The sequence below is a fragment of the Urocitellus parryii genome, chromosome 4 (assembly GCF_045843805.1).
Source record: "Urocitellus parryii isolate mUroPar1 chromosome 4, mUroPar1.hap1, whole genome shotgun sequence".
NCBI classification, from domain to species: Eukaryota; Metazoa; Chordata; class Mammalia; order Rodentia; family Sciuridae; genus Urocitellus; species Urocitellus parryii.
In genome coordinates this window covers 5,256,539-5,283,225 of record NC_135534.1, presented here as the reverse complement: position 1 = coordinate 5,283,225, position 26,687 = coordinate 5,256,539, and the positions used below count along the sequence as shown (strand labels likewise).

Below are 26,687 nucleotides of genomic sequence, written 5' to 3'. Positions count from 1 at the left end.
TGTTGCTAGGAAGGTCTTCATTTCCTTGGTCCATTATGGGACCTCAGAGCTGTCATCCAGCACATCTGCTTTCGAGCCAGGGAAGAGAGGAGGGTTGCTCACCAGCCCCTAAATCTTTCCCAGTTCAGGTCAGCTTGCCTTTATCCAGGACTTCCTGTGCCCCAGGTGCAGCCTCTCTCTGGCTGTACCCCCAACACTCAGGGCCTGGTGGGAGAGCAGAGTGCTGGAAGAGGGAAGCTCAGCGCTGCCCAGCATCTGCACAGACCTCCCTGAGGGTGTGGTGTTCAAGGACAACTAGGAATTAGCCAGTTTGAAAGACAGAACAACTAACAAGAAGGCACTGAGACCCAAGCTGCTTAATGTACTTCAAGAACAGGATGAGAAGGAGAGAGACAGTAAGACCAAGAGCCAGGTCCAGAATCCTGTCTTGAAAGTTCTAGGGACCCTGAGGATTAAATAGGCATTTGTGGCAGACTGTAAGAGCTAGACTAGAAAATCCATGCTGGGGACAGGAACACCATTGAGCTGCTGATATATGTGAGAAATAGGAGAGCTGGTAGGGGTGCAGAAGGAGGTGACAGGGCAGATACACCCTTGTCTTCCGGTCCAGAAAGGTCGGTTTAGTGAAGGCTGCTAATGTACACTCATGGGCTGTGTGGCAGATCCCTAGAACTGTTTCATCTGACCAAACTGAAATCTGATGCCCACAGAGCACTCAACCCATTGTCCGCTGCCTCACCCCGGCACCCCATCCTGCTTTCTGAAGCTGTGAACTCAACTGCTCCAGACATTCTCCCTTGTGGGTGGCTTATTACACTCATTGCAGTATCAAGCTTCATCATGTCCTAGCATGTGTAGAATTTCCTTGTAAGATGAGGAAGAACATTTCAGAACTGGTGCTTTGAGGGGCTGGGGTGTGATAAAGGACTTGGAGGAGACCACGCACTATTGCACTGTGACTCTAGAACTGGGTGGGGATGGGGAGAGAGGAGAACACCTAGGCTAACTCCCTGGGCGAGCACAACAGGACCCCAGCCATCCGGCATCCCTGTTGCTGGGGCAAGGCTTCTTTTCATCAGATCTCTGAGTGCACAAGGAGGGCTGACCTCTGATGTCCTTGGGGCTTGTGAACTGTGGAGAACAGTTTCTCACGTTAGACTGGCTCTGGGCTACCTGGGTAGCACTGTCCCCCAGGTGACAGTGGAGAAGTCCTGTCAAGTGAGCTGCACGTGAGTGGAGCTCTGGTTCTAATGGAGTGATTCCTGACTCGGCCTGAGGTTAAGCAGGCAGAAATATCTGTCAGATTTGCTTTTTTGAGGTTTGAGGTGAGACTTTGAAACATTCAGGTATTATCTCTCATGGCTGTCGCGGAGCTCTGCCATACTCACACAGATTCAAGGACATGACATAACCAAACAAACCCCAACTCAGTTTCTTGCGGTATAGACAGTCCTTGTCTGAATTGAACAGTGAGGAAGGAACTTGGAAAGCTTTCATTTGCTCAAAGTCCCAGAAAGGGCTCTCTCTAAAATTGGAATGTTTCTCTTTGGCACAGGTACATCTCCATCATCTGTTTCTGGGACAAGCATCCCAGATGGCCAGCAGGTCCCCTAGCATTTCTTCCCGACAGCCTGGAGGCTTCTGACTGTGGTAGAAAACACCCTGGTGGAGAGCAGGGCTTCCCACAGGGTTTGAGGGTCTCTAGACTGTGAAGAAAAGCACTGGGCACAGGCAGAGCAAGCAGAGACCTGACTTTACCTGACTTCATTGAAGGGACACTGAACAGACCTCTAGTTAGGCCCAGACTTGGGTAGCAGGCACAGGGAGCACAGCTGAGTAGCCCTGTGGCTCCAGTCTTGGAGAGCAGCCCCAAGCCTTCAGGCCAGTAGCTTTCCCAGTGTGTGAGCTTATCCACAGGGGACTGCAGCGAAGCCATGGAGCCTGGGAGGTGCAGCCAGACCTGCACTGGGAAGCATCCTGGGTGTGTCCAACTTACTACAATTGCATAACTAGTATGTTCTTTTTTAAAAACAGGCTTATTGCTTTGGAAGTTATTTACAGAAAAGTTGCAAAGATAGTCCAGAAGGTTCCAGAGACCCTTCAGCTGCTTTTCCCAGTATTAATAGATTCTTGGAACGTTTGTCAGAACTCAGAAGTTAGCATGAACACATCTTTTATGTGTGGCTTTGTATCCTTGTGTAATATTTCTGTTGGAAAAACCTCTTAGGAATGAACCTGCTGGCTGAAAGGAGAATCAGTAAAGAGGCGGTGTTGTCATGGTGCCCTCCAGGTGACTGCCCTTCCCAGGCCTCTTAATGGTCAGCTAGAATTCCCTTTCTCTATGGCCCCCGTCTGTCTTTGTCATTGCTAATCTGTTAGGAAAGTATCTTTGTCTTTTTCTTTCTTGTCTCGCCTCCTCTTTGCTCTTCTTTCTTTGAGATGGGATCTTTCTTTGTCCAGGCTTGAGCTCCTTGGCTTCTTGGCTTGAGCCATCTTCCTCCCTCACTTCCAGAGTAGTCTGGACCGTAGGCACGGATACTGCTCAAGAAGTACTTTGTGTTACACCAACCTACTGAAATAGTCTCCAAACAAAATTTTTTGCCTGGTTTCAGCACCCAGCTGGTCGGCCAACTTTGATGTCCCAATGGAGACCACCCATGGCACTCCGTTAGACTCAGTGGGCTCTGATGTCTGGAGCACAGAGGAGCCAATGCCAACTAAGGAGACAGGCTGGGCTTCTTTTTCAGAGTTTACGTCATCTCTGAGGTGAGTGTGTGAGTACTGTCTGACCATTTCCACAGGAATAATAGTGTTAACTCCTAACCTTTGTTCCTTACCTTCACTGACCTCTGAGTTGAATAGCTCCATCAGCTAGATTGGAAGCCAACATGGGGGAGGTACTGACAGCTCCATCACAGGCAAAGCAGTCACCATCTTCTTTTACTCTAGGACCAATTGGGAAAGGGGGAGCTCTTGAACAAGTGGCCTGGGAAGGTTTGTTCTGAGCCTTGGCAGGACATGGCCAGGGATGACAGCCCTGTTGGCTTTTTCAGCTCCACGGAGCAGTTGACAAGGTTGAGAATAAGAATGAGCTCCTGATGGCACCTTTGTGTGGAATCTTGCTACATAAAAATGCAAAGTGTATCTTGAATTCAGTAGTTAATAGGGACTTATATCCTGTGTTAGCCTTGTTATTTGTATTATTCTGCAAGACAGAAGCCTCTGATTGTATAATTTTCCTGAATAGCATTGTCAGCCTTTGAGTATCAACCATGGATTTCAAGTCCCATTAGACTTGCTAAATGTTTTCTTCTGTCTACTAGGAAAAAAACAAAGAATAATCTCCATCACTCCACTTGAAAGACTTTATTGCTTTCCCTATCCTAAGCACTTGCTGATAATGCAGAAGATAGGAAGGCAAACTCTGAGCCCTCAGTCACCATCCTAAAAGCAAAGGACAGCCCACAGTGTTTCGTAGCACCTCTAGTGGCAGCACTGAGCTCTTCCAAGCTCCAAGTGAGATTCCAAGTGAAAATGTCTCCAAAGTAGGAGTTCTTTCATCAGCCCTGCTCCAGCATAGGACCAAATTCTTCCTGCCTGGGGGGAAAGAGCCTGTGGTTACTTAGGAATGCTTCTCTTGCACAGCAATCTCTGGGATTATTGAAAGCACAGCAATCTCTGGGATTATTGAAAGCAGAGTCACTAGCCTTCTGCCCCAAGGCTTGGTCCCCTGGTGTTTCTTCCTGTGCTTTTATAGTTCCGACAATGAGTAGCATTAAGATAGCCCATGCCTCCAGGCAGTTTGCCTGGAGTTTAGTCAGGAGTTTTGTGAAAACGCTGGATCCAGTAGACACAGAATTGACGATGTAGGAAGTCTGTCACCCAGGCCTTAGGAGCCTGGTGGTTACTGTGGGGCCTGTTGAGCCTGTTTCCAATTCCCCGAGGGCCTGGCCTTCTATAGCTTTGCCCTCCTACCCTCATGCTCCTCCAGATAGCCACCTATGTGTCCCTTGGAGTGTGCAGCCCTGCTCTTCCTGCAGAGGCTGACTGACTTTATTCCACACTTGTTCTCAGAGGGTTTTTGTGAATAATGAGGTGGCTGAGGACTGTTCCCACTGCTAACATCTGAATTTTCTCTTTTCTGAAAGCACTAAAGATTCTTTAAGGAGTAATTCTCCAGTGGAAATGGAAACCAGCACTGAAGCCATGGACCCCCTGACTCCCAGTGTCACTGCCTTGGCAGCACAGCCAGAGGGTGAGCGCAAAGCGGGGCCTGCACGCATACAGCAGGCTTAGGCACCCAGACCTGACTCAGAGTTGGACCTCACAGGACCAGGAAAATAAGAGAGTGGCCCTGATGTCCACAGGGCACCCAAGGAAAAGAAATTGTGTGTGTTGTCAGATCAGTCGGGGCAGGCAATGGCCAAAGGAGGCAGATTTAAAAGGGCCGCTGAACAGGCTTTATTGAGATATCACTCCCGGGCGGAATTCAATCAGACCCACAGAGGGAACAGGAGAAGGGTCTGAGGAGAAACCACGTGGAAGCTCGACTGGACTGGACTTTTATGGGGCAGGAAGGGGAAGGGCTTGGGACAGGAAAAGTTTTTCTGGGGTCCCTTGCCCCCTTGGAGTTGGTCAGGGGAGTTGGCTGAACTCCAGGATTGGCCAGGGGGTCCTGCTGATTGACAGGCGTTAGTCAGGAGATCTGGCTGATTGACAGGCGTTTCCGCCGGCATCTGATTGATGTTCTTTTTCGGCGTGGGCTACTTTTTTCTAAGTTGCCACTAAATCGACACCAAGTCGCTGCCACCGACCTAACATGTTGTTCCAGAACCGTAGCCTGTTGATTCTAGCAGTAAGAGGTCTATAGATTGTCAGACCTGTCAGTGTGCAGGTGAGGACAGTGTACAGGTGAGGCCCCTGAGGCCCAGAGCGTAGGACTGCCTTGACCTCCAGCACCTAGGATGAACAAAACCAGAAACTGATGCAGACATGTCAGGCCTGGCCCCAGTCATTTCTGGAACTGTTTGAGGCTGTGGGACTGTTTATTTTGCTTTCACCTTTATGAGCAGATAAAATGGTCACAGTGTCTGCAGTTCCCATGGTTTGCCTTATTTTTTTTTTTTAATATTTTTTTTAGTTGTCAATAGACCTTTATTACATTTACTTATACGTGCTGCTGAGGATCCAGCCTACACATACTAAGCAAGTGTTCTACCACTAAGCTCCACCTCAGCACCATGGTTTGCCTTACTGCTCAGAATGTTCACGGATGTTCCTTGCAGCAGGTGTGAACCATTTGGGCTTCTCCCCAAGTACTGGGGACAGAACCCAGGGCCTCATACATGCTAGACATGTATTTTACCCCTGAGCTACACCCCAGCCCTTTTTAAAACATTTTATTTTATTACAAGACAGGGCCTCACTAAGTTGCCCAGGCTGCCCTAGAACTTGCCATCTCCTTTTCTCAGCCTCTCCAGTAGCTGAGATTACAGGTGTGGCCATCGTGCCAGCTTCTGAACCTTTTCACCAATGACTTGGGTTTGGGGAGGTGGGGGTATGATGGGGAGTTGGGAGTGTGGGAGTATGTAGAGGGAACAGAGCATGAGTCCTTGGAAAAGAAAGATGATGCAAGAAGAGGCCCCCAGAAGCAGGATCCTGGGGAGGACTAAAGCCAGGGGCTAGTGTGGTTTTATTTATCAAGCTCCTAAACATTTGAATAGGTAGCCACAGTCCTTCAGCTGTTGTAAGTTGCCTCACTGGTTCCACTTTATGGGTGAGGATATTAAGGCACTGGTAAGGTTCCTTGCCCAAGGGTTTCACATCCAGGAAGTGGCAGTACTAGGGTTGGAATCCAAGGCAGTCTGCCATTCACTCAAGTTTATTACCACTACAATTTACAAAGGGATGACCAGAACAGCATGAGAAAATGACAGTAAAAAAGGCAAGAAAAGGCTAGGACTGGTGACTGTGTCCTCTGCCCCATTCTGTAGAGTGGGACCATCGGGAGCACCAGGGTTGCTGTGTGAAAGCCAGGTCAGAGGTGGACACAGCTGTGAAGGCTGTAGGTTTCTTACCAGTTCTCCAATGAAGAAACCGTGGCTCGTGACCCCAGTGGCCTGTAAGAATTCAGCCAAGCAGCACCAGACAGACATTCTGTCATCATCGGCAAGCAGTAGATGTGACACGGGCGGGGCCCTCTAACAGAGGGATGACGTTCCAGGTGGGGTTTGGTATGTGTGACCATCAGCTGTGTACTCTTTTCAGCGCCAAGCAGTGTGGCCATGGAAGCCAGCTCCGATGGAGAGGAGGATGCCGAGAGTGCAGACAAGGTAACTGAGACGGTGATGAATGGCGGCATGAAGGAAACACTCAGCCTCACCGTGGATGCCAAGACGGAGACCGCAGTCTTCAAAAGGTAACTGGGCTAGATGGTCCGTCCTGCGGCGTCAGTTGGTTGGAGAATGGTTGGGGAGAAGCCCCAGACATGGAAATGTTCATTTGATTGAAATGAGTGTTGAGACATTGACTTGAAGTCGTCCTAACATCTTCATTAAATTCATTAATCTTAATGAAGAGATGGAAAGTTTAGGCTCCTAAAATGCCCTTCTCCCTGTGTGTGTTTGCGTTCAGAAGACTGTATTTTGAGTCTAGCAGATTGGCAGTTACGGAAATTAGCACACTTTGACTCCTGGTAGAAGTTGACTTGTATGGAAGCTGTGGAGCTCAGGCCCAAAGGCTCAGTGTCATACAGATGGGACACTGTCTCCAGATGTAATGCAGTCATTCTAATTCAGTAGCAAAATTGTAACTTTTTAAAAAATTATAATTGGAAATTAGCAACCTTACTTTCAAACTTATGGATCCAAAAAAGAATCAGAATGGAATTTTAAAGCTGAGTAATGAAAAAACTTCAGTCAGGCATGGTGGAGCACACCTGTAATACCAGCTACTTGGGAGGCAGAGGCAGGAGGATGACAAGTTTGGAGCCAGCCTCAGCAACTTAGCAAGGCCCTGTCTCAAAATAAAAAAATAAGGATTGGGGATGTAGCTCAGTGGTAGAGCATCCCTGTGTTCAATCCCCAGTACCACCAAAAAAAAAAAAAATAGTCTTTCAAGTTTTATGGACTGCAGCTAAACCGGTGCCTAGAACTTGAGTGCCCTTTTTCTGCGGCAATGCTGAGAGGTTGCAGAGGATGCTTCCTGGTGCTTGCCATGGCTGCAAAACAAAACCGTATGAGGGAGGAGACTCAGTCCTGACCTGATATCACATGTGCACGTGTGGTCGGGGCTCCCAGGGAGGAACTGCAGTAATCCAGAAGTGTGTTCTGAGGACCTGACCATGGCTGCGCCACCAGGGTGTGACACGGGGGGGTTGTTTGGACAGAAGGATATTAGAGGTGATCTGTTTGCAGACAGTTACTGCTTTTGTCGGTGCTGCCCCAGGGGTCTTGGCAAACACAGCATCAAAAAGCAAAAGGAGTGAGGGAGTGAGGGTGGACATAAACAGGCAAAATGATCATTGTTTATAGAATATGATTTTCTACCTAGAAGATGAATCTATAGACACCTATTAGAATTAATAGGGAGGTTTAGTGCGTTTACTGGTTACAAAGAAGAATCACTCTGTCCTATAAACAATATGGGGTATTCTAGGTTTGCCTATTTGTCCTTAGTAAAATGTCAAATCTTATGTGTAAGAATGTGACCTTAGAGCTGGGCTTGTAGTTCAGTGGTGGAGCACTTGCCTACCATGTGTGGGGCACTAGGGTCAATCCTTAGCACACATAAAAATAAATAAATAAAATAGTGGTCTTGTGCCCATCTACAACTAAAAAGACTGTAATGAGAAAAGAAATTAATGAAAGTTTATTGGAAGACCTAAATATCAATACAGAGATTTGCCATGTTCACTAACGGAAATATCTTTGGCGTTTCTCAACAAATTATGAATTAATAAAATTTGTGTCAAGATCCCAGCACAAAGTTGCGCGAAAATTGTGATTATAAAGACAAAGCCTGCAGAGAAGAACCAAGGTTACTCTGAAGGAAAAAGGTGAAGGCATCCCCACGTTGGACTCCAGGGCTTCCTAGTAAAGGCTGTCCTCATGGAGACGACGCAGCCTGGCAGTCATGCAGAGGCTCCACTGCAGAGACATGGTGCACCTTGGAGTGCACAAATGAAAGGGACTATCGATTCTGGAGAAAAGTGGAATTGGGTCTCTTTCTCCACATGAATATGAAAGGTGGAACTGCAAAACTTGAGGAAGACAGCATAAAAGAGTTTGGGGGATGGGGTGGTTTTTAAACATAAAAGGCCAAATCATAAAGGAAAATAGTGATAAATTTAATTCCTAATATCACCAAAGACACACTAAAATGAAGAGATGAGTCACAGCCAACAAAGAATCAGCTGAGATATAAGAGAACCCATATCAATAAGAATGAAATACCTGATTTTAAAGATGAACAAGCACCTGTCTGGAGGAAAACTAGGGGCAGAGCAAACCCAGTGTGATGCCTAAACACATGGGGCCTGTCAGTTACAGTGGTAGTGTAGGTAGTGCCAGTTAGGCACTCAAGGCCATTAGTTTCTCTCTCAAGTTGCCCCAGAAAGAAGTGAGAGTCCTGCCCAAAGAATTGAAATCTTCATTCCAAATTAAGGATAATTGCAGAAAATGATCAGCTCATGTCACTTAAAAGCAAACTAAATGCAGAAGTTATGTATAAGATATTGCTGGGTGCAGTGGTGCAGACCTGGAATCCCAGTGGCTCAGGAGGCTGAGGAAGGAAAATCACCAGTTTGAGGTCAACCTCAGCAACTTAGTGAGATCCTATCTCAAAAAAAAAAAAAAAAAAAAGGGCTGGGGATATATATGGCTGTGTAACTCAATAATTAAGTACTCCAGGTTTCAGTTCCCAGTACCACCACCATCATCACCCCCGTGCAAAAAAAAGTTGTGATATATAAGTTGAGATATACTGACTGAATCCCAAATAATTCATAATGATTGGCTGCAGCTTATCCTAGAAGGCAAGGATGGTTCAAGATTACATGTCTGAAAAACCTGTCCTTGCAACCTTCTTACATTAGACTTTTAAAAAAATATTACTTTTTTGCTCAGATTTCATATTTATACATGATTAAAACTCTGAGCAATCCAGTCACAGCAGTGAATTTCCTGTGTAAAAATTAAATACCAAAATGTCACAGCAGCAACTATATTTAATGAAGAGATTTTAGGTGCATTCCCTTTGAGATAAAGACCAATGATAAGCTGTCCCTTATCATTGCCAAGGTGTAAACAGTCCTGGAAAAGGAAGGAGGCAGAGGTATAGATGAGGGTTAGGAGAGGAGTAGTAAACTGTGGTTATTTACAGGCGTAATGGTGAGCCACAACCAAGTCAGTACAGACCTTTGTAATTACTAATTCAGCAGAACTGTTAGTTACAAGGTCAGTTTTTAAAATCAGTTGTTTTTTTCTAAATCAGTAATAAGCAACCAGAATGGATAATAAAAAGCAGAATAACCACAAAATATATTGATCTATAAATTAAAGAGTTATTTTCATCCAGATCTCTGTAGAGAAAACTTGAAGCTTCCTTGGACAAGTAGGGGCAGTAGTGTACACACTGCGGTGGGACAAGTGTAGGGCCGCAGAGTCGTCTGCCACCACCAGAGTAGCCTTAAGGTTTAATGGAATCTCAGTAAAAATATCTCTGGGGTTTGGGGAAGAAACTTGTTAAATATACTCTAAAACCTCATGGAAAAATAACATCCCAGAGTTGCTTAGATACAGAAGGAGTAGTTGAGTAGGAGACCCACCCTTCCAGACATTGAGTTGTGCTGTAGCCAGCTGTTCAGACAGTGTGATGTCATCATGCACATGGACAAGGGTCAGTGTGGTAGGAAAGGGGCCAGATCCTCCCGGGTTGGGCCTCTTCCCGATATGGCCAAAGTTGCCTGGTAGTTAGTGGAAGAAAAGAAACTCTAACAAAGTACTTAAGGAATTCCGTTGATGAAGTACTCTAGATGGTGAGGCTACAGCAAATTGAAGAAAGGGGCGTGTACCTGAATCAACAAGATACTGACATTAGGTGTTCAAGGAATTCCCATAAGCCAATAAAGAAAAGGAAAAGAAAATCAGAAAATGGGTAAAAGACGTTGGTTTACAATGAGTAAACAAAAAGACTGACAAAAAATGAAGAGATGCTCAAACCACATATTATCGGAGAATGTGCATGAGAAGAGCCCAGCTCATGGCACTTCCTACTAGAGGAGCTGAATGGGAAAGCAAATTGGGGGCCACTCTAGACAGAAGGGCTTTTTTTTTTTTTTCCACTAGAGTTTTCCATTCCCAGGTATAGAGTCCTGAGAAATGCCTAGCAGGCCTGCTAGGGGCCAGGGACAGTGACAGCACTTCAGCACTGGGCTCAGAGGCCTGGAGGTAGAGGACACTTTGGGCTCATTATTCTGGGAAGCCAGTCCCTTTGGTCGGTGCTCACAGTGGGCTCCGGGCTGTACCTGGCAGGAGCAGGTAGAACTTACAGACATGTTTAGTCTAGAGAAAAGTACAAAAAGATGTTGGATTCAGTGCAGGTTATATGCTCCTGCACACATGTAATGAAGAGGCATTTTACAATCACATTAGAATCCTGCTTCTGGGACAGGGAATAGAGAAGGAAGGGGCAAAGGGGAGTGGAGAAGGAGGTTTGAAAAGAAGAAACCAGGGGTTGGGGATGGGACTCATGGTAGAGCAGGTGTTTAACATGGGTGAAGCCTGGGTTCCATCCCCAGCACCACGGAAAAAGAGAGGTGATGACCCGTGTAATTTAGATTGTTACAAATCATTAGATTTCAGTTAATTTTTCTACTTATAAATTACGTGGAACCATCTGAAAACTACCTGAGAAATCATCCTAAAATATTAGGTGTCTTATAAGCAAATCCAAGTCATGGCTGTTAAGAATGACAGCCCTTCCTTAAGGGGACCTCTAGTTATTGCCACTTTAATTGTGTACAAAATGGGAATCCCGACAGAGCACCCTGCTGCATATTTTCCACCCTGAGGGGGGACCCTTATCCTCCCCGCCCACTCCCCTCAGCCCGGGACCTGGAGTCTGCTTTCAGCTGCACTAGCAGCTCCTCAGGGTCCCACTTTTCCTTCGTAGTGTTCATACATTTCACCTTTGTTAGAGGGAAACTCCCAACTCCCCCCCCCAATACTGGAGGTTGAAACCAGGGGTGCTCTTTATAACACTGAGCTACACCCCCAACCTTTTTTATTTTTTATTTTGAGACAGGGTCTCACTCAGTAGCTGAGACAAGCCTCAAACTTGCCATCCTCCTGCCTCAGCATCCTGTGTCGCTGGGATTCCAGGCGTGCATCTCTGCGCCAGCCTTTGAGAAGTCTTTAAATGTGGCTCAGGCAGCAGGGTGCCCTCCTCTCCTGACCAAGGTTTCCAGCCAGTGAGCAGATGGAGGTCCGCCCTCTGGCGGCTTGTTACTGATGGGCTCAGCCCAGGAGCACAGGTTGAAATAAAGACTCGTTCCTTCAAACAGGTTCTCTTGACAGCCTTCACCAACTCTGCGGTTTTGGTTAAGTGCAGGCGTGGACGTAGTCCCCGTCCCTCATTTCTAGGAGTATTCTGAAACTCTTGTACATTTCTTTTTCTGTTTTGCACACTGGGCTTCAGAGTGTTGAAATCCTACCGGTATGTACGGTGATGCGCGGCCGCTCTGTCAGAACCAGCCACATTACATCATCCCTCTCTTGGTTCCCACCTTTGTGTGCCCTTTCCTTTTGTGCTTCCCCTGTCACCGTCTGTGTCCCTATGACCCTCCCACCCTGAGCATGCTCAGCCCCAGGGTTGCCGCCATGGCAGTCATGACTTCAGAGCCATTTGCATGTGACCCCATCCTCTGGCACCTAGACGCTGTCCCTGAGGTGTGTAATGTGCCTGTGTCTCCTCTCCTGCAGTGAGGAAGGAAAACTGTCTACCTCTCAAGATGCTGCTTGTAAAGAAGTGGAGGAGAGCTCTGAGCCAGCGGAGGCCAAGTGCGCGGCCCCCCGGCCCCCCAGCAGTAGCCCAGAGCAGAGGTACTGCCTGCACCCTTGTGTTCTTCCCAAGCCCCCTGGCCTTGCTCTTGTCCTGTGGGAGTTGGGAAGGGGTTGGTACCTAGGTGTGGACTGTAGGGCCATCACAGCCAGGCCCAGGCCTTCAGCAGTGTACTTGGCACTAATCCTTTCATTAGTCAGGTGACCCAGCAGAGAACCTGGGAACAATACTTGGTCTCCTCACCCGAGGCCGAGAGCTGCCTAGGTGCAGAGATTGGCAGTGTAGCTGGCTCTTGGGCACCTCCTGGGAGTGGAAGGCTTGCTCCGGCTACACAGCTTTCTCAGGAGGCACCAAGTTGAGAATAATAACAGGCCCCTCTGGGAGCTTTAGTGGCCCCTGTAAAGTCACTGAACCGCCAGGCGCAAACAGCTCTGGGTGACTGTTTCCCACATTTGTGCCCATGTGACATGCAGGGGACTTCCCTTACTGTTCTCCACCCCTAAGTGAATCCCTGTGTGGTCTTGCTTTTTCAAAGTAGTGATCTTATCTTGATTAAGTGTGAAAATCCCACTGCCAGAGCCTTGTGATTTGGAATGTGATGCTTTCTTTCTAGTCACCTTTTGCTTAGACTGAGCCAGTGGCCTGAAGGAATAGGCCAAGCCAAAGCATCTGCCGCCAAGGGCCAGCGTCCGGCCCATTCGCACGGCCTCACAGGTAGAGCCAGGTGGCCTGGGATCGCACCGGAGCTCGCACCAGAAGATGAGTGAGGATCCCCTGGACCACGAGGAGCTGTGTCTAGCACGTCCCAGAGTTAACCTTTTGATTTCATATATCTAAGATTGTATATTCCTCCTTTCAGAAGGAATAAAGTGACCTTAAAAGCAGTTTCTAAGGAGTCATACTTTCCCCCTGGCCCTGCTGCCCCTAAATTTTCTAGGCATTCTAAGACCACACCAGCGGGAGCCAGCAGGGGGCGCCCTCGGTTCTGCATTCAGGGCAGGGCAAGCCCTCTTACTGTTCTACTCGGATAAATTTTAGCCCAAATGAAGTTTGTTTTTGTGCCTCTGAAGTTTTTACATACAAAGGTAATTACATGAGCTGCTGGAGCAGGATGGCTTTAATGAGGGCTTTGGGAAGAAAAGGCAGGGTCACACTCCAGCCCTAGGGGTAGTTCAGTCCCAGGTTCTTCTAGGGTTCAGAGAAAGTCAGTCTTTTTCCTGGGGTTTTGACTATGGGAAATTTTGTTTGCTTTGCTTTCCTTCCTTCCTTCCCTTCCTTCCCTTCCTTCCCTTCTTTCTTTCCCTCCCTCCCTTCCCTTCCTTCCTTCCTTCCTTCGCTTCCCCACCACCACCACCACCACCACCACCGCTTTTTGGTTCTATGGGTTGAATCCAGGAGGTACTTTGCCACTGAGCTACATCCCCGGACCTTTTCATTTTTCTTTAGAGAGTGGGTGTTTGCTGAGGCTGGCTTGGAAATTGCAGCCTCATGCCTCAGCCTCCCAAACTGCTGGGATTACTGGCATGTGACACCAAACCCAGAGTTCAGTGGGTTTTTGGTTTTTTGTTTGTTTGTTTGTTTTTTCTCGTTTTGTTCTGTTCTGCTTTATGGTCTTTTATGAGTCTAATTCCCAGTCGGTTGGTCACCTCTCTAATTTCTACCTGTTAACTTACTTTACATTGAGGAATTCCTGGGAGGTAGAATAGTTAGGGTTGGCCCTGGCAGTTTGTTCCTGGTTCTCTGACATGAGTGGCCCAGGAGGCTATGGGGTCATTTCCCGGCTGTCCGATGTACAGAAATGTTGGCTTCAATGCAGCCTGCTTGCTTTTCTCTCTGGCTAGAAACATCAGGTATGAAGAGTCCTCCTCTCCAATTACAGGACTGAGGTGATGGCAGAGAATGTTGGGGTGAGCTAGTGAAGGAGGGGACACACTGGCGTCCCTGGGTTTGTCCATTCATCCATCCTTCATCCACCACAAGATGGAATGGTGGTGGCTGGAGGGAAGCTGGAGCAGATAGACACCAGTAGCCTGGGGCAGAGGGCAGGTGCCTGGGAGGACACTGGCTGCAGGAATGGGGACAGGAGTGCAGCTAGGTGAGAGGGCTGTCTGAGCAGATGGCACTGGCACCAGCGTTAGGACAGGTGGAGGGTAAGTGCGGCGATGCCTCCCATGTGTGAAGGGCCCTGCCCCAGCCTGGTCCTGGGGTCCTGTGGATCTGGGGGGTGTGTTGCCACAGACCTGGCTTGGCTGCTGTTTGTCAGGTCTGCTGTGTCTGTGCCTGCTGTGTGCCAGCTGCTTCACACACTTCCCTACCTGTGAAGCCCTGTAGGGTAGGGGTTGTTGTCCCCTTTTACAGGGGAGAAAGCAAAACTGAGGGAGTTTAAGAAATAAACTTACGAACACATGGCTTGTGGGTGGTGAAGGCAGGATACGTACCCAGTGTCTGGTGCAGTGAGACGACATGTAAGTCGATGAGACGGCTCTGCAATGACATGGCTGTAAGTAGATTTGTTGCTGTGTGTGGAGCTGGCCCCGAGCTCCCTGCTGTGCCCACAGGCCACAGGGCTGGAGTCTGCCAGCTGAGACCTCAGGGCTGGCTGGAAGTGCCTGCGCACCAGTTTTGCCGCTCTCAGCATCCTTCCCAAGTCTATTTCCTTAACATGGGAAGAGCCCTAGAGAGCCTGCCCCTCCATTTTGTGATTTTGCAAACTCGGATCTTCAGCCACCACTTTCACACACTGTCCCACCACTCTTGCCTCCCAGTTTTGAAGCTGACATTTGCTCTGTGGGAATGTGTTGTCCGTGTGTTGTAACAGATTGTTCTGTTTACAAACTTTTTTCCCTCTCTCCTTTTACTTTTCTTTGCCATTGCGAACCCTGCGGAATTCCACTCTGTGGGACAGATAAATGCTTTTTGGAGGAGGAATGAACAGAGAGCTCCTGTGGGCTCTGGGGGCAGCGGTTTAGGACCCTCCATCCGCATGTGCGGGTGGTCCTGAGAAGTAGAGGAGGGCAGCTCCGTGGGCTCTTGAGGCCCTGCTTAGATGCACTCCCCACCCTCAGAACTAAACCAGGCTCACTTCCTCCCATTTCTGCTTCACGTGCCTCAGATTGCCTGTCTCTTACTCTGCAGGAGTGACCAGCCAAGTGTGCCAGGTGACACGTCAGTCAATGGCCCTGTATGATGGGTAACGTCTGCTGCTGCTGACTGAGGACTGCAGACTGCCACCACCCAGGGGCTCTGGAGAGGTCCTCTGGAGCCACCAAGCCGTCACTGCTGCACTCACTCTGCAAGGGATCAGGACCAGCAACCTTTATATTCTAGATTCTAAGACATTGTACAGAGAAATTCAGAAGTGTAAAAATATTGCACATTGACAAATACCAAGAATGTCTGCGTATGTTTATATTGTATTGTTCTAAATAATGGGTAGCCTGTGAGATGAGACCTTGCTGCCCTGTGGTGATAGCAGTACTACTCTAGTTAAATGGCTGTAAGAATAGTTTTATAAAAGTGAATACACAGATCTATTGTATTTGAAACATAACTATTTGACAATTATTAGTGTGACCAAAGTATTAGGAAGTTTTCATACATTTTTCACCTTGTACAAAATTCTGATTCCTTTTCTTCCAGGTTGGCAAGGAGCTGTGGAATTGAAATCCCTCTAGGTGTTATTTTGGTTGTTCTAACTTACAAAAGTGATTTTGAATAAGAAATATTTGGTGTTCTTTTTATAACCAGTTTTTGATTGGTAATTGTTTTCTGTATTGTTTAAAATGGATCAAAAATGTAAGTCTATTGGTAGAGATTAAGTATTTATTGCCTCGACTTAGTTGATAAACCGATGTTCTTGTGAAGCCATATGTTCTGTTGAAGTCTTGTTGCTTGAGATGATCTCCTACAGGAAAAGCACTAGAGTCCTCGGAGTGTACATGGCTGTGGTTTGGGTTTTTTTTTTTGGGGGGGGGGGTTGTTTTTGTTTTTTTGTTTTTGTTTTGTTTGGTAGTTCATCTGCCTTTTAACCCATTCACCAAAATTGACCTTGTTAACAAGCATCACCAATGACCATTTCAGAGCAATCTGCATATTTAACACACTTAAGTCATGTTAGGCGAGTCCGTTGAAAATGCTCGTGCTGCTAATGGAGTTCGAGTGCGTCATTTCACAGGCTAGTGTTTTAAAAGTAGAACTCAATCTGGCACCTGCGCATGTTACCTGTTTTACTGTACCTTGTGAGGTTTTCACTCGTAAAATTCTAAACCAGTGTATTTTTTTAGAACTGGTTTGTGTATATATATAGTGATTATGGATACTAATTCAATGTAATTTATAATTTTCTATGTCAATATAAAAATACGTCACAGCCTTCTCCAACAGCTGAAGCAATATACTGTATATTGCCATATCGTCTGGTGAAAGGGTTAAATCACTTCACCTCTTGCACTTTTAGATGCAAATCAGTTTTTCATTTCTGTAATAGAAAATTATTCACGTATTTTTACATCATTTGTTTTTCCTGACCAGTATTTAAAACCAAAAGGATATTCTGAAAAATGGCCAACAGATTTTTTAGAAACAGCATCCCAAGCAGCGTGCCTAAACATTACATTGCATATGGAAATAAAAGAATCAAATGTCTGATGCCTTATTCCTTATTTGCTTTTCATTTTCAATAGTGTGGAAACTCCTCCTGAGGTTTCCAAGGCATGCCTAGCACACCAAGGACGGGGTCAGCAGGAAGCCCTGGGCTGGTCATGGGGGTGTAGGGGTGGCTGGCGTGGCCCGGGCTCTCCACCCCAGGACCCTCTTTCTCTGGGAGCTGCTCTTGGGGGAGACTGCCTTCCTGTGTTCTCTGGAGCCCGGCACCAGCAGCGGACGGGGCTCCTTCCGCTTACCTCAGGGATGCCTTGCTGATGTAGCCCAGGACCTCGGGATTGCCCCAGCCAGACTTTGGCCCTGTGGCGCTCACGGCCCCACGGCTGGGTTTAGTTGGCTTCTCCATGCCTCCCGAGGTCACACAGTGTCAGTTCCATCCCACTTCCTGCTAGGGAAGGAGCACGGGATGGTGGTCAGGTCTGCTCATCTTGGGTGCAGGGAAGGGGTAGGCCAGAGGAGCCGGGCCTGGGGGGTCCCGGCAGCCAGCCCAGGGCGGCAGCGAGCTCCCGCTCCTTCAGTTTCTCCCTGGGTTCTGTGTGTTGGCCATAGGGACTGCGAGACTAACGTGTCTACAATACCTGTGTGAAAAATGACAAAAATAAAGCCTGATTCTTTTTCTAGAGCTCTTGTGCCTTGTGTGGGCTTTATGACCAGACGGTGTGGGCTGCAGGGAGAGAACCCTGCTGGGCTTCAGTGGGTTGCCACCACCCTCCCCACGCTCCTAAGCTCCCATGGGGGAGGAGCGGTGCTGCTGCAGCTGTGACCCACAGGTGCTCAGGGTGCTCTCAGGCCCATGTAGAGCGCTGTGGCGACTCTGGGCTCACGTCCCATCCCGGTTTGAAATGCTGTGCTCTTGGAGCTCCTTGTTCCTCATCCTTCCCCACGTGCAGAGGAAAGTGTCTCCCCTGGCTGGCGTTGGCCTTGGCCGGTCCCCTGCACTGCCACCCCCTCCCTGGGCACATTGCCCTGCACACCTGGACGCTGCAGCCTGCCTCAAGCACTCGGCGGGGACCTGGGCAGGTTAGCTTCGGCCTCCGCTGCTTTGTGTGCCATGGACTCGGGGCAGTTCTAATGGAAGTTCACTGTTAACGCCCCAGCCCCCCGAACGTCACCTGTTGTTCTGAATACCCACCTTGATCCTGTCGTTTTATTTCAAACGTCCACCTCCAGAAAAATCGGGTGCTTTCACTCGGGTCAAGGATTTGATGGCTGTCCTGCTTTGGGGTCACCTGTATCCCACATGCCATATCTGGCCCTCCACCTGGGGTGGAAAGATGAATCTGGCTCTTACTGCACGCCACCTACAAAAGTTAATCCAAACAAGCACCTGGGACAGGCTTCAAGAGGAAAACACCTACCCTTTGGAAGGGCAAAGCTTTCTCAGGACACAGATAACAAGCCTCAGAAGGGAGGCGTTTGGCCTCCACTGAAGTGAGGACTCTGGCCTTCAAAACAGGCAGGCTATGCAAGTAGAAGCGTGTATTCCCGACAGAGGACTCATTCTGAGTATAGAGAAAGCAGAATCCCCACCTAACATATTGCGAGAGACTTGGGCACACAGTCCATGAAGAAGAGGCAACCTGAGTGGCCAGTAAGAACATCAGGGCTTTCAGCCCGTCCCTGGACAGTGCCACTTAGAACCCTATGTAGGTGCCACCCCCTCTGGCTAAGTGGCTCTGCCTAAAGCACTGACACCAACACTGATGAGAACCTGCAGCCATCGGGATGTACCTCTCACCCCCTGTGATGTGGCCTGCCACCTGGGGGAGCTGTTGAGCAAGTCAGTTTCCTGTTGGTTTTCTGGCCTCTTGAATTAGGCATGTTGCTGCATTGTAACTCTGCAACTCTGGACATTCACATAATAAAGTAGCTCCACTGATACCCTTTGTACAAGTGTATTTATATTTGCTTTATTCATTAAAAAAATAAACTATTTAGCTAGAAAATGGGTCACAGGTTAGGCACATGCTGGAATTGTACTAGGGAGTAAGTGGGAATGAACTGACGGAGGCAGCAGTGTGTGCACATGTCTGGTTTGTACATCTCAGTGTTTGTGAGAGACGAAGGACACGTAGGACACCTCTATCTGTACAAAGGGCTTTGGGACGGCCGGGGGAATCTCAGGGCAGAAATGAGAAGTGACTTCTTGGTTTTCTGTTGTGCATAACATTGTTACTGACCGAGTTACAAAGAACAGGTTTATTTGGGCTCCCAGTTCAGATCCAAGATGTGGAGGGCCACATCTGACCAGGATGGTCTTGCTGGCAGAGTCCCAATGTCACACACGGGAAAGTGGGGACTGAAACCTCTGTTCTTGTTCCAGTGAAAGAAAACCTAAAGTCAGACACCAAAAGCCATGCAAGAAAAACTTTATTATGAGTGAAAGTAAAGTAAAAGCAAAGTGAGACTTCAGCAGAGTGGGCCGTCTCCACTCAGAAGGACGAGGAGACGACGCTGTGTCCAACTTGGTGACTGTTCGATGTTTAGCAGGAGAGCTGGGACCACCTGTGTACTCTGCCCATCCATCAGGTGTCAACTCCTTCATGTTGGGAGGAGGAGTTTTGACCCTAGCTGGTCCCCTCTGGAACTGTCATGGTGCCACCCTATTTAGGGGGGCTTCATCTATAAGTCAATCCCATGCTAACGTGGGCGCTGGGGTCAACAGAGTGACCTTAGAGCCCCTGTGCTACTGAAGGACCCTTTCCTCCTAGACAAGTGGAGACACTACAGCCGTCATCCCTAGCTCCATGTCACCCTCAGTGTCGCGAGTTGGTCCTGCGAGTCCTTCTCTTGACGTATTTCTCATTAGCTCCTTGGCTTCGGCTGAGTGTTTACACCTCTGCTTTCTCAGCCACTTGGAGAGTAGTTTGCAGTAGAGCACTGTGCCCTGGCCTCGCCTCCACCGCTCGGTGCGTCACGTGGGCAGAGGCCAGGAGCATGCATGTGTGTGTTTTCCGGTCTCTCTTCTCCAGAGACCATCAGATTCCATTGTGGTGGATCAACCCTGGTGACCTAATCTGATCTTAGTCACCCTTAGTCACCTCCCACCGCCATGGGTTCATCCTGCCCTCCTTCTCCTCTCTCTGGGGGGGTCAGCACCCTGTTCACGCCACAGGTGGGGTCGGTGAGGGGCGTGGGAAGTCGAGGAGGAAGTCTGCATGTCTTGCTCTATACCTAAAATGCATGTGCTTTACCAGATGAGATTTACACCTTAATTTCTTTAGGAGGCAGATGTGGCCAAGAGAAAAACAAATGCTGGGTCTGGGGCTGTGCTCAGAGGCAGAGCGCTTGCCTCACACATGTGCGGCGCTGGGTTCCACCCTCAGCACCACATAAAAGTAAATAAGCAAAATAAAAATATCATGTCCATCTATAACTAAAAATTAAAACAAAAATATTGTTAAGATGAACACGTTCCCTTCACAGGATGACCAGAGAACAAGTAGTTTGCAGTAGACCTGGAGTACTCGACGATATATTCAGCAGACAACCTTTCAAAACAAAAATGCTTTCAGAAAAATGAGAACTGATTCCAACACCAGCAGACCTCCATTAAAGAGTGTGGGAGCAAGATGTCCTGGGTGTGGGAGCAAGAGCCTCCACGTGCTGGCTTCGGCTCTTCTGGCATCCAGCCTGGGTTGGCCTGTCCACGAGCAAACCCCACTCCCCCCGGTGGACTGTGTCCCCTAGAGATGGGGGTCTGTGTTGGCCCAGTGCAACAAAAAGATGAGGCCATCAGGCAAAGCAGGAGGTGAGGTCAAAGTCCCCGTGGGGTGTGGGGACAACTGCATCCAGTTACAGACAGACGTTCTCCAGCAATAAAACCTGGGCTCTAAAAAATAGCTGTGAGCCTTTCAAAACTGCAGCCACTTGAGAGTGCACAAGGCTGCCGGTCCTCAAGGCCAACAACCCAGAGAGAGGACCCCCTTGCTGAGGGCCATTGCCAAGTAGGAATGACGCATTGATATTTCCTTGCCAGCGTACCCCATGTTAAATGGACTTGCCTTGGAAATTTGCTGTGACCTTGCATGTGTGTTTGAGAAAGGTGACCCTGCTCAAAGACCAGGGCGGATCCGGGTTTAGAGATGATCAGGTTGGAGGAAGTTTCCCGCTCCTTGAGTTTAAGGCGTTCCCTGTTTAAGACAAGTTTAGGGCGTTCCCGGTCTGAGACAATACGGGTTTTAGGGAAGTTGAGGTTGAAGATTATTGCTGCTGGGATTAGGGTGTTCCTGCTGCTTGTTCCCGTTGAGTTCTCGTGAGATTAAAATGGGATTTGGAAAAAGCCTCGTGGAGGAGGTGAATTGTGCGGGCAGATTTAGATTCCCCCTGAACCTGTGTGGAGGCCGCTGTGAGTTCGGGAATAAAGAATTGCTGTTTGCGGGGCTGGGGATGTGGCTCAGCGGTAGCGCGCTCGCCTGGCATGCGTGCGGCCCCGGTTCGATCCTCAGCACCACACACCACCAAAGATGTGTGTCCATGGATAACTAAAAAACAAATATTTAAAAAAAAAAAAGAACTGCTGTTTGAATCTACAAGGTGTGTGGTGGCTCATGATTTCAGTGCCAAGCCCAGACACCGGCACCCCCTGAAGGGCACCTGCCTGCCAAGGCCCCTTTGCTTCCCTTGGTGGCTTTTGCTAACTAAGTGACTTGAGGCCAAGCAGAAGCCGGCCTTTGGGTGCTGGGAAGGCGAACAGGGGCATTAAGGGCCAAGAAAGAAGCCAAGACCCGAGAGTCAAGAAGCTAGAGGAAAGGGGACCAGTGAGGAGTGGGCCTGGCCCCACTGGCGTCCCTGCGGGCCTGTGAGGTTCCTGAGCTGGGCAGGGCAGCAAGGAGCCAGGCTGAGAGCATGAACAGCAGCGGGTGGTGGAAGGATTGTGGCAGACATCCCAAGATTTGGGTGAAACGTGCAGGAGGAAGAACAAACCAGAAAAAGAGCTGTCTCACCTACAGGAAGAAGCACATCTCCCAAGAAAAATAACCACTTGAAGCCTGCCTCACTTTCCACACACAATATTGGTATTAACTAAGTTACTGAGATGCCAGAGACAGTACCAAGGGATTGGTAACTGGAAGAAGACATCCAGTTGATCCAGGTATTGATTTCAAACTTTTAAATGTGATTGTGCCTTCAAGACAATAGATGAGCCAGATATGATGGCACACGCCTATCATCCCAGTGGCTCAGGAGGCTGAGGCAGGAGAATCATGAGTTCAAAGCCAGCCTCAGCAATGTCAAGGCGCTAAGCAACTCCGTGAGACCCTGTCTCTATAAATAAAATACAAAATAGGACTGGGGATGTGGCTCAGTGGCTGAGTGCCCCTGAGTTCAATCCCCAGTACCAAAAAAAAAAAAAAGAGAGAGAGAGAGAAATAGAGGGTACAGAACACAGGTAACACGCGTATGTGGAGTGCCGGAGAAAAGGAGATGTTGACAAGAGTTTCCCCAAAGTAATCAAAGACATGGAGCTACAGATTCAAAAAGTCTGAATGTCAAGAAGAGCTACAAAAAGCACCTCACCTACTGTTACCGCTGTTGACCGTGACGAGTCCTGGCTTCCCCGATGTTGAAGAATAACTCCAGAGAAGCACGCCGAGGCCAGGTCAGAGTGGAAAATAGAAGTTTATTAAAGGACAGCAGAAAAGACTTCTCCCAGAGGAAGAAGGGGACCCAAGAGGTGGAATCCATTGAAGGGCGAATGTGTTCCCCTTTTTATAGTTTTTGGTGATGGAATGTAGGTGGGAAGGCCCAGGGGTGGGACACAGCTGGGCCAAAGAAGTAATCTGGTCAGGAAGGACTTCATTATCACTTCTTTGGGATGGACTTTGGCCTAGGGCCTCTTCAGGACTTCATTAACATTCCATGAGTTGTCCTGCGTTTCCTGGAATCATTCTCAGCATGGCCTCCATTTTAGATCTCACTCGGTATTAGACCCGATTTACCTAACTACACTGACGACCTAACTTTAAATCTGGCTTCACTACCCGCATACTAGGAAAGCTACCAAGACCCAAGGAGAGTACCTGAAAGTCCCCGAGGGGACGGCCTGGCCCCCAGTAGCTGTGTTACTTCTCAGGAGAAATCATGAAAGCAGAAGACAATGAAAGCTGTTTTATATGCTGAAAAAGGAGGTACCAACCTAGAACGATGTTTTCAGCAGACGACCTTTCAAAACAAAAATGCTTTCAGAAAAGTGAGAACTGATTCCAACACCAGCAGACCTCCATTAAAAAGAGTTTCCCAGCCAAAGGAAATCCTGTCAAATGGAACCAGCAAGAACCGAGGTAGAAGAAGTCAGTGAGGACGGGCCAGACAGTGTGTGGTGGGGGTGAAAATAGGGTTGAACTAAGACAAGGGCGCGAGGGGCAGAAAGGGGTGAGCCCTTGGCCCTGCAGGTCCCGGCATCATCCAGGAGTCAGACAACCCGGTGGGGGACATGCAGGACTCTCTGGGGTAACCCCTGGGAGAACATGTGGCTGGCAGGTTGATGGAGAGTGGGACAGGATCACGCCTGGCCGCGGCAGGTGCGGAGGTGGGCTGCGCATACTGCCTTTGAAGAAAGGACTCGGGTCCATCGTCAAGAGATGAGTGCAGTTGGCTGGCCCCAGCTGGCACCTCCTCCAAGGTCTTCCCGCTTTCTAGCCTTAGTCCTGCTCTACTGACCCTGAGCACCCGGGGTTGTCCCAGAGCTCCAGCCGTCTCTGGTGCCGGAAGACGCACCAGGTCCACATCATCATCTCTAGCTCCAACCCTCATATGTTTTTCCCTTTCAATCATAGAACTTGCTCCCCAATCGATCTTTTGTATTTCTAACTCTGTCCAGTGCCCACTGGCTCAGCTGGTGGAGAGATGATCCAGGAGAGCAGGTGGCGAGATGAGTTTAGGGACTGGCCCACTCATTGCCTGGCTGGGATGGAGCCACCCTATGCTAGGGTTTAAAGGACACTACCTAAGTCAGGAGTGTTGTCCTACCTGTAACCCAATGACTCGGGAGGTCATTGCCTCCCGACTTCCTGGGGAGAAGTGTGACTTCTTGGACTTGTCTGTGTCTGTATAAGGGGTCTGCCTCTCCTATGCATGAGAAGACAACTAGAAGTTTCTCCCAGAAGACCACAGTTGCCCTGCTCAGGGACACATCTCCCCCATCTCCTTTTCTTGGCTTTGAAGCGTGAAGTTAGGTTAGGTCGCCGCGTGACTCTGTGAGGACCTCTTGGGCCTGCCAGGATGAGTGACAAGCGCTGGGAAATATCCCAGGGACTGGAGGCTGAGGGTGCTCCATCAGGGGGCTCAGAACCTGAGAATGGGTAGGACGCCCTGGCGTGGGGCACTTGATGCCCTGTTAAGAACTCCAGGGGGATGGTGCCAACTTGCTCTCAGAAAAGCTCTGGAAAGCAGTAGTCGATGCTGAGAAAGTCCTGCGTGGCCACAGGCCCGTCACCCAGTATGTGAGACCGGAGCACCCACCTGAGCACCGTGTTCCAGGAGGTCCAGAGGGCTGTCAGGAGTGCTCCGGTGAGGAGCTCATCAGCATCGTCACCATCGGAAACCCCAAATCTCTGGTAGCCTGTGGCCCTGTCGGCCGTGCCACTGGCTTGCAGAAATTGAAGCCTGGACCACGTGCTTCCCAGCACTGAGTCACCACAGGCTCCCAACTGAGTCTGGTCCAGAGGCCCTGTGACCCTCCAGATGATTCTGGGCTATTGTAATCTCATTTTAAGGATAAACACTACACCCTCAGCCCCAACCCTGGGAGAGCAGAACCCTGCCCTGCTCAGGGAGCAGTGAGCCCTTCTCCACTCACAGGCCATGGAGTAGAACCTCCCGCCAGCCCCTGGAACTGTCTGGTTATGTGAACGTCCTGAATACCCAAGAACCTGCAGATTCAAAGACTAAGAAATCTAGTGATGACCTCCTCTGCAGGCCTGGGATGGCTGTAAGATGGCTTGCTTAGAACTTGGCTGGGTGATACTAACGGGGCCTGGGAGCCCCAGAGTAGGGGGGCTGAGCGGCCACACCAGCCCTCAGGAGCCAAGGAATCGCAATTACCATAACAACTGAAAAGTCACCGTGACTCTTAGTGACAGGAAGGGGCAGTGGGAATGGTCAGCAGGCGTCAGATACCTGGAGCTGATATAAAGCCCACAGAGAAAAGCCATCTGTCCCGTGCAAGATCCTCAATGAGAGGATCTTATCAGAAACATGGAAGGTCTCAAGGCAGTGTGCCAAAATATTAAAAGTGCTGAAAGAAAAATTTAACCAAGAGTTCTGTATGCAGCAGAACTGTCCTTCAACAAAATGAGAGGGAAATGGAATGCCCAGAGAAACCAAAGGTGGGAGGGATTGTTACAAATTCCTAGAAACAAGACAAAACCAAAGCACAAAGAGGAAAATCCGAGTAGATCAATAACTAGCAAGGAAATCAAATCAGTAATTTAAAAAAATGGCCTCCCAACAGATACAAACCCTGGACCTGGTGGCATCATGGATGAATTCTGCCAACATTTAAAGAAAAAATAATGCCAATCTTTCTCAAACTTTTAAAAAAATCTTAGAAGAAGGGAACATTTTCTAGCTCATTCTATGAGGTCAACAATACCCAGGCATTGAAGCCAGGCAAGACATGATAAGAATAGAAAGCCACAGGCCAACATTTCCTCATCAATGCCAAAAAACTCAACAAAATACTGGCAAACAGAATTTGACAGCATATGAAAAGGATTCTATACCACGAAATGGGATTTATCCCTGGAATAAGTGTATCATATTCAATGTATGATATCAAATGTATGAAAAATGAAAATATATGAAGATTGATCAAATATCATGTGCCGCAGTCCGGCTGCAGCAAAATAACTGGGGGGTGACGAGGAACTTGTGTACCTTGATACAGCAGGAGTGGGAGCCGTTTATTGTAGGACAGGAGGGGTATATATACATTCCACACAGCTTATCTTAATTAACATAAACTAGATACAGCAGTCAACCAATTAGGAATCTCCACACTTAATGGCTCGCTGGCTTTACTTCCCAAACCACTCCCTCTGGCATTTTGCCAGGATCTTTCTTGACTTGTTTACAGACCCTAACAATAATGCACCATATTAATAATATTAATAGAAGGGAGGGTGACAGGCATCTCAATTGATACAGAAAAGGCATTTTACAAAAGTCGACACAGTTTCATGTTGGAGACACTTGATAAACAGAATAGAAGGAAACTACATCTCTATAATAAAATCCACATATAAAAATATCACATTTAGTGGTGAAAGATGAAAAGATTTTCCTCGAAGATTAGGAACAAGTCAAGAATTCCCTTTTCCACTGCTTCTATTCACCAGAGCACTGAAAGTTCTAGCCAGAGCAGTTTAGGCAAGAGAAAGAAATAGGAAGCGCCGAGTTTGGGAAGTAAGTAACATCACATCTGTTTCCAGACAATATGGTTCATATATAGAAAACCCTTAAGACCCCTCCTTAATCTATCAGAACTAATAAATGAATTCAGCAAATTAGTAAGATACAAACTCAACACACACACACACACACACACACACACACACAATTGGTGGAATTTCTTTATGCTAAAAATGAATAATCTGAACAGAAATTATAATAACACCTTTTATAAAATACTGAGGAACTACTTAACCAAAAAGTCAAAGAAAGACAAATGATAATGCATCCTATGTTCATGGATTGAACAATAATAACAGTAAAATGTCAATACTACTGAACACAATCTATAGATTTAATGCAAGTCCTATCAAAACCCCAATGATGATGTTTGCAGAAATAGGAAAACCCATCCTAAAGTTTGTATGGACTCTCCCAGGGACCCTGGAGAGCCAGGACAGTCTCAGGAAAAGAAGAGCAAAAAGTGGTGAGATCAGATGTCCTGACACCAAAACCCATCAGAAAGCTACTTTAATCCACACCGCACGGCGCTGGATGAGGACGGCCTATCG

General features: G+C 48.1%; 1 protein-coding gene across 13 annotated transcripts in view; it reads left to right on the top strand.

Moving 5' to 3' along the window:
* Ppp6r3 (protein phosphatase 6 regulatory subunit 3) overlaps positions 1-16,714 on the top strand; it is a 136,453-nt gene extending 119,739 nt beyond the window's left edge. For all 13 annotated transcript variants that reach the window (XM_026396525.2, XM_077797913.1, XM_077797912.1 and 10 more), the window contains 5 exons: positions 2,613-2,766; positions 4,149-4,255; positions 6,268-6,418; positions 11,982-12,101; positions 15,196-16,714. In XM_026396525.2, coding sequence (XP_026252310.1) covers positions 2,613-2,766; positions 4,149-4,255; positions 6,268-6,418; positions 11,982-12,101; positions 15,196-15,247 — 584 coding nt within the window. In that variant the 3' untranslated portion in view covers positions 15,248-16,714. The remainder of the gene's footprint in view (positions 1-2,612; positions 2,767-4,148; positions 4,256-6,267; positions 6,419-11,981; positions 12,102-15,195) is intronic.
* Positions 16,715-26,687: the final 9,973 nt, after the last annotated feature.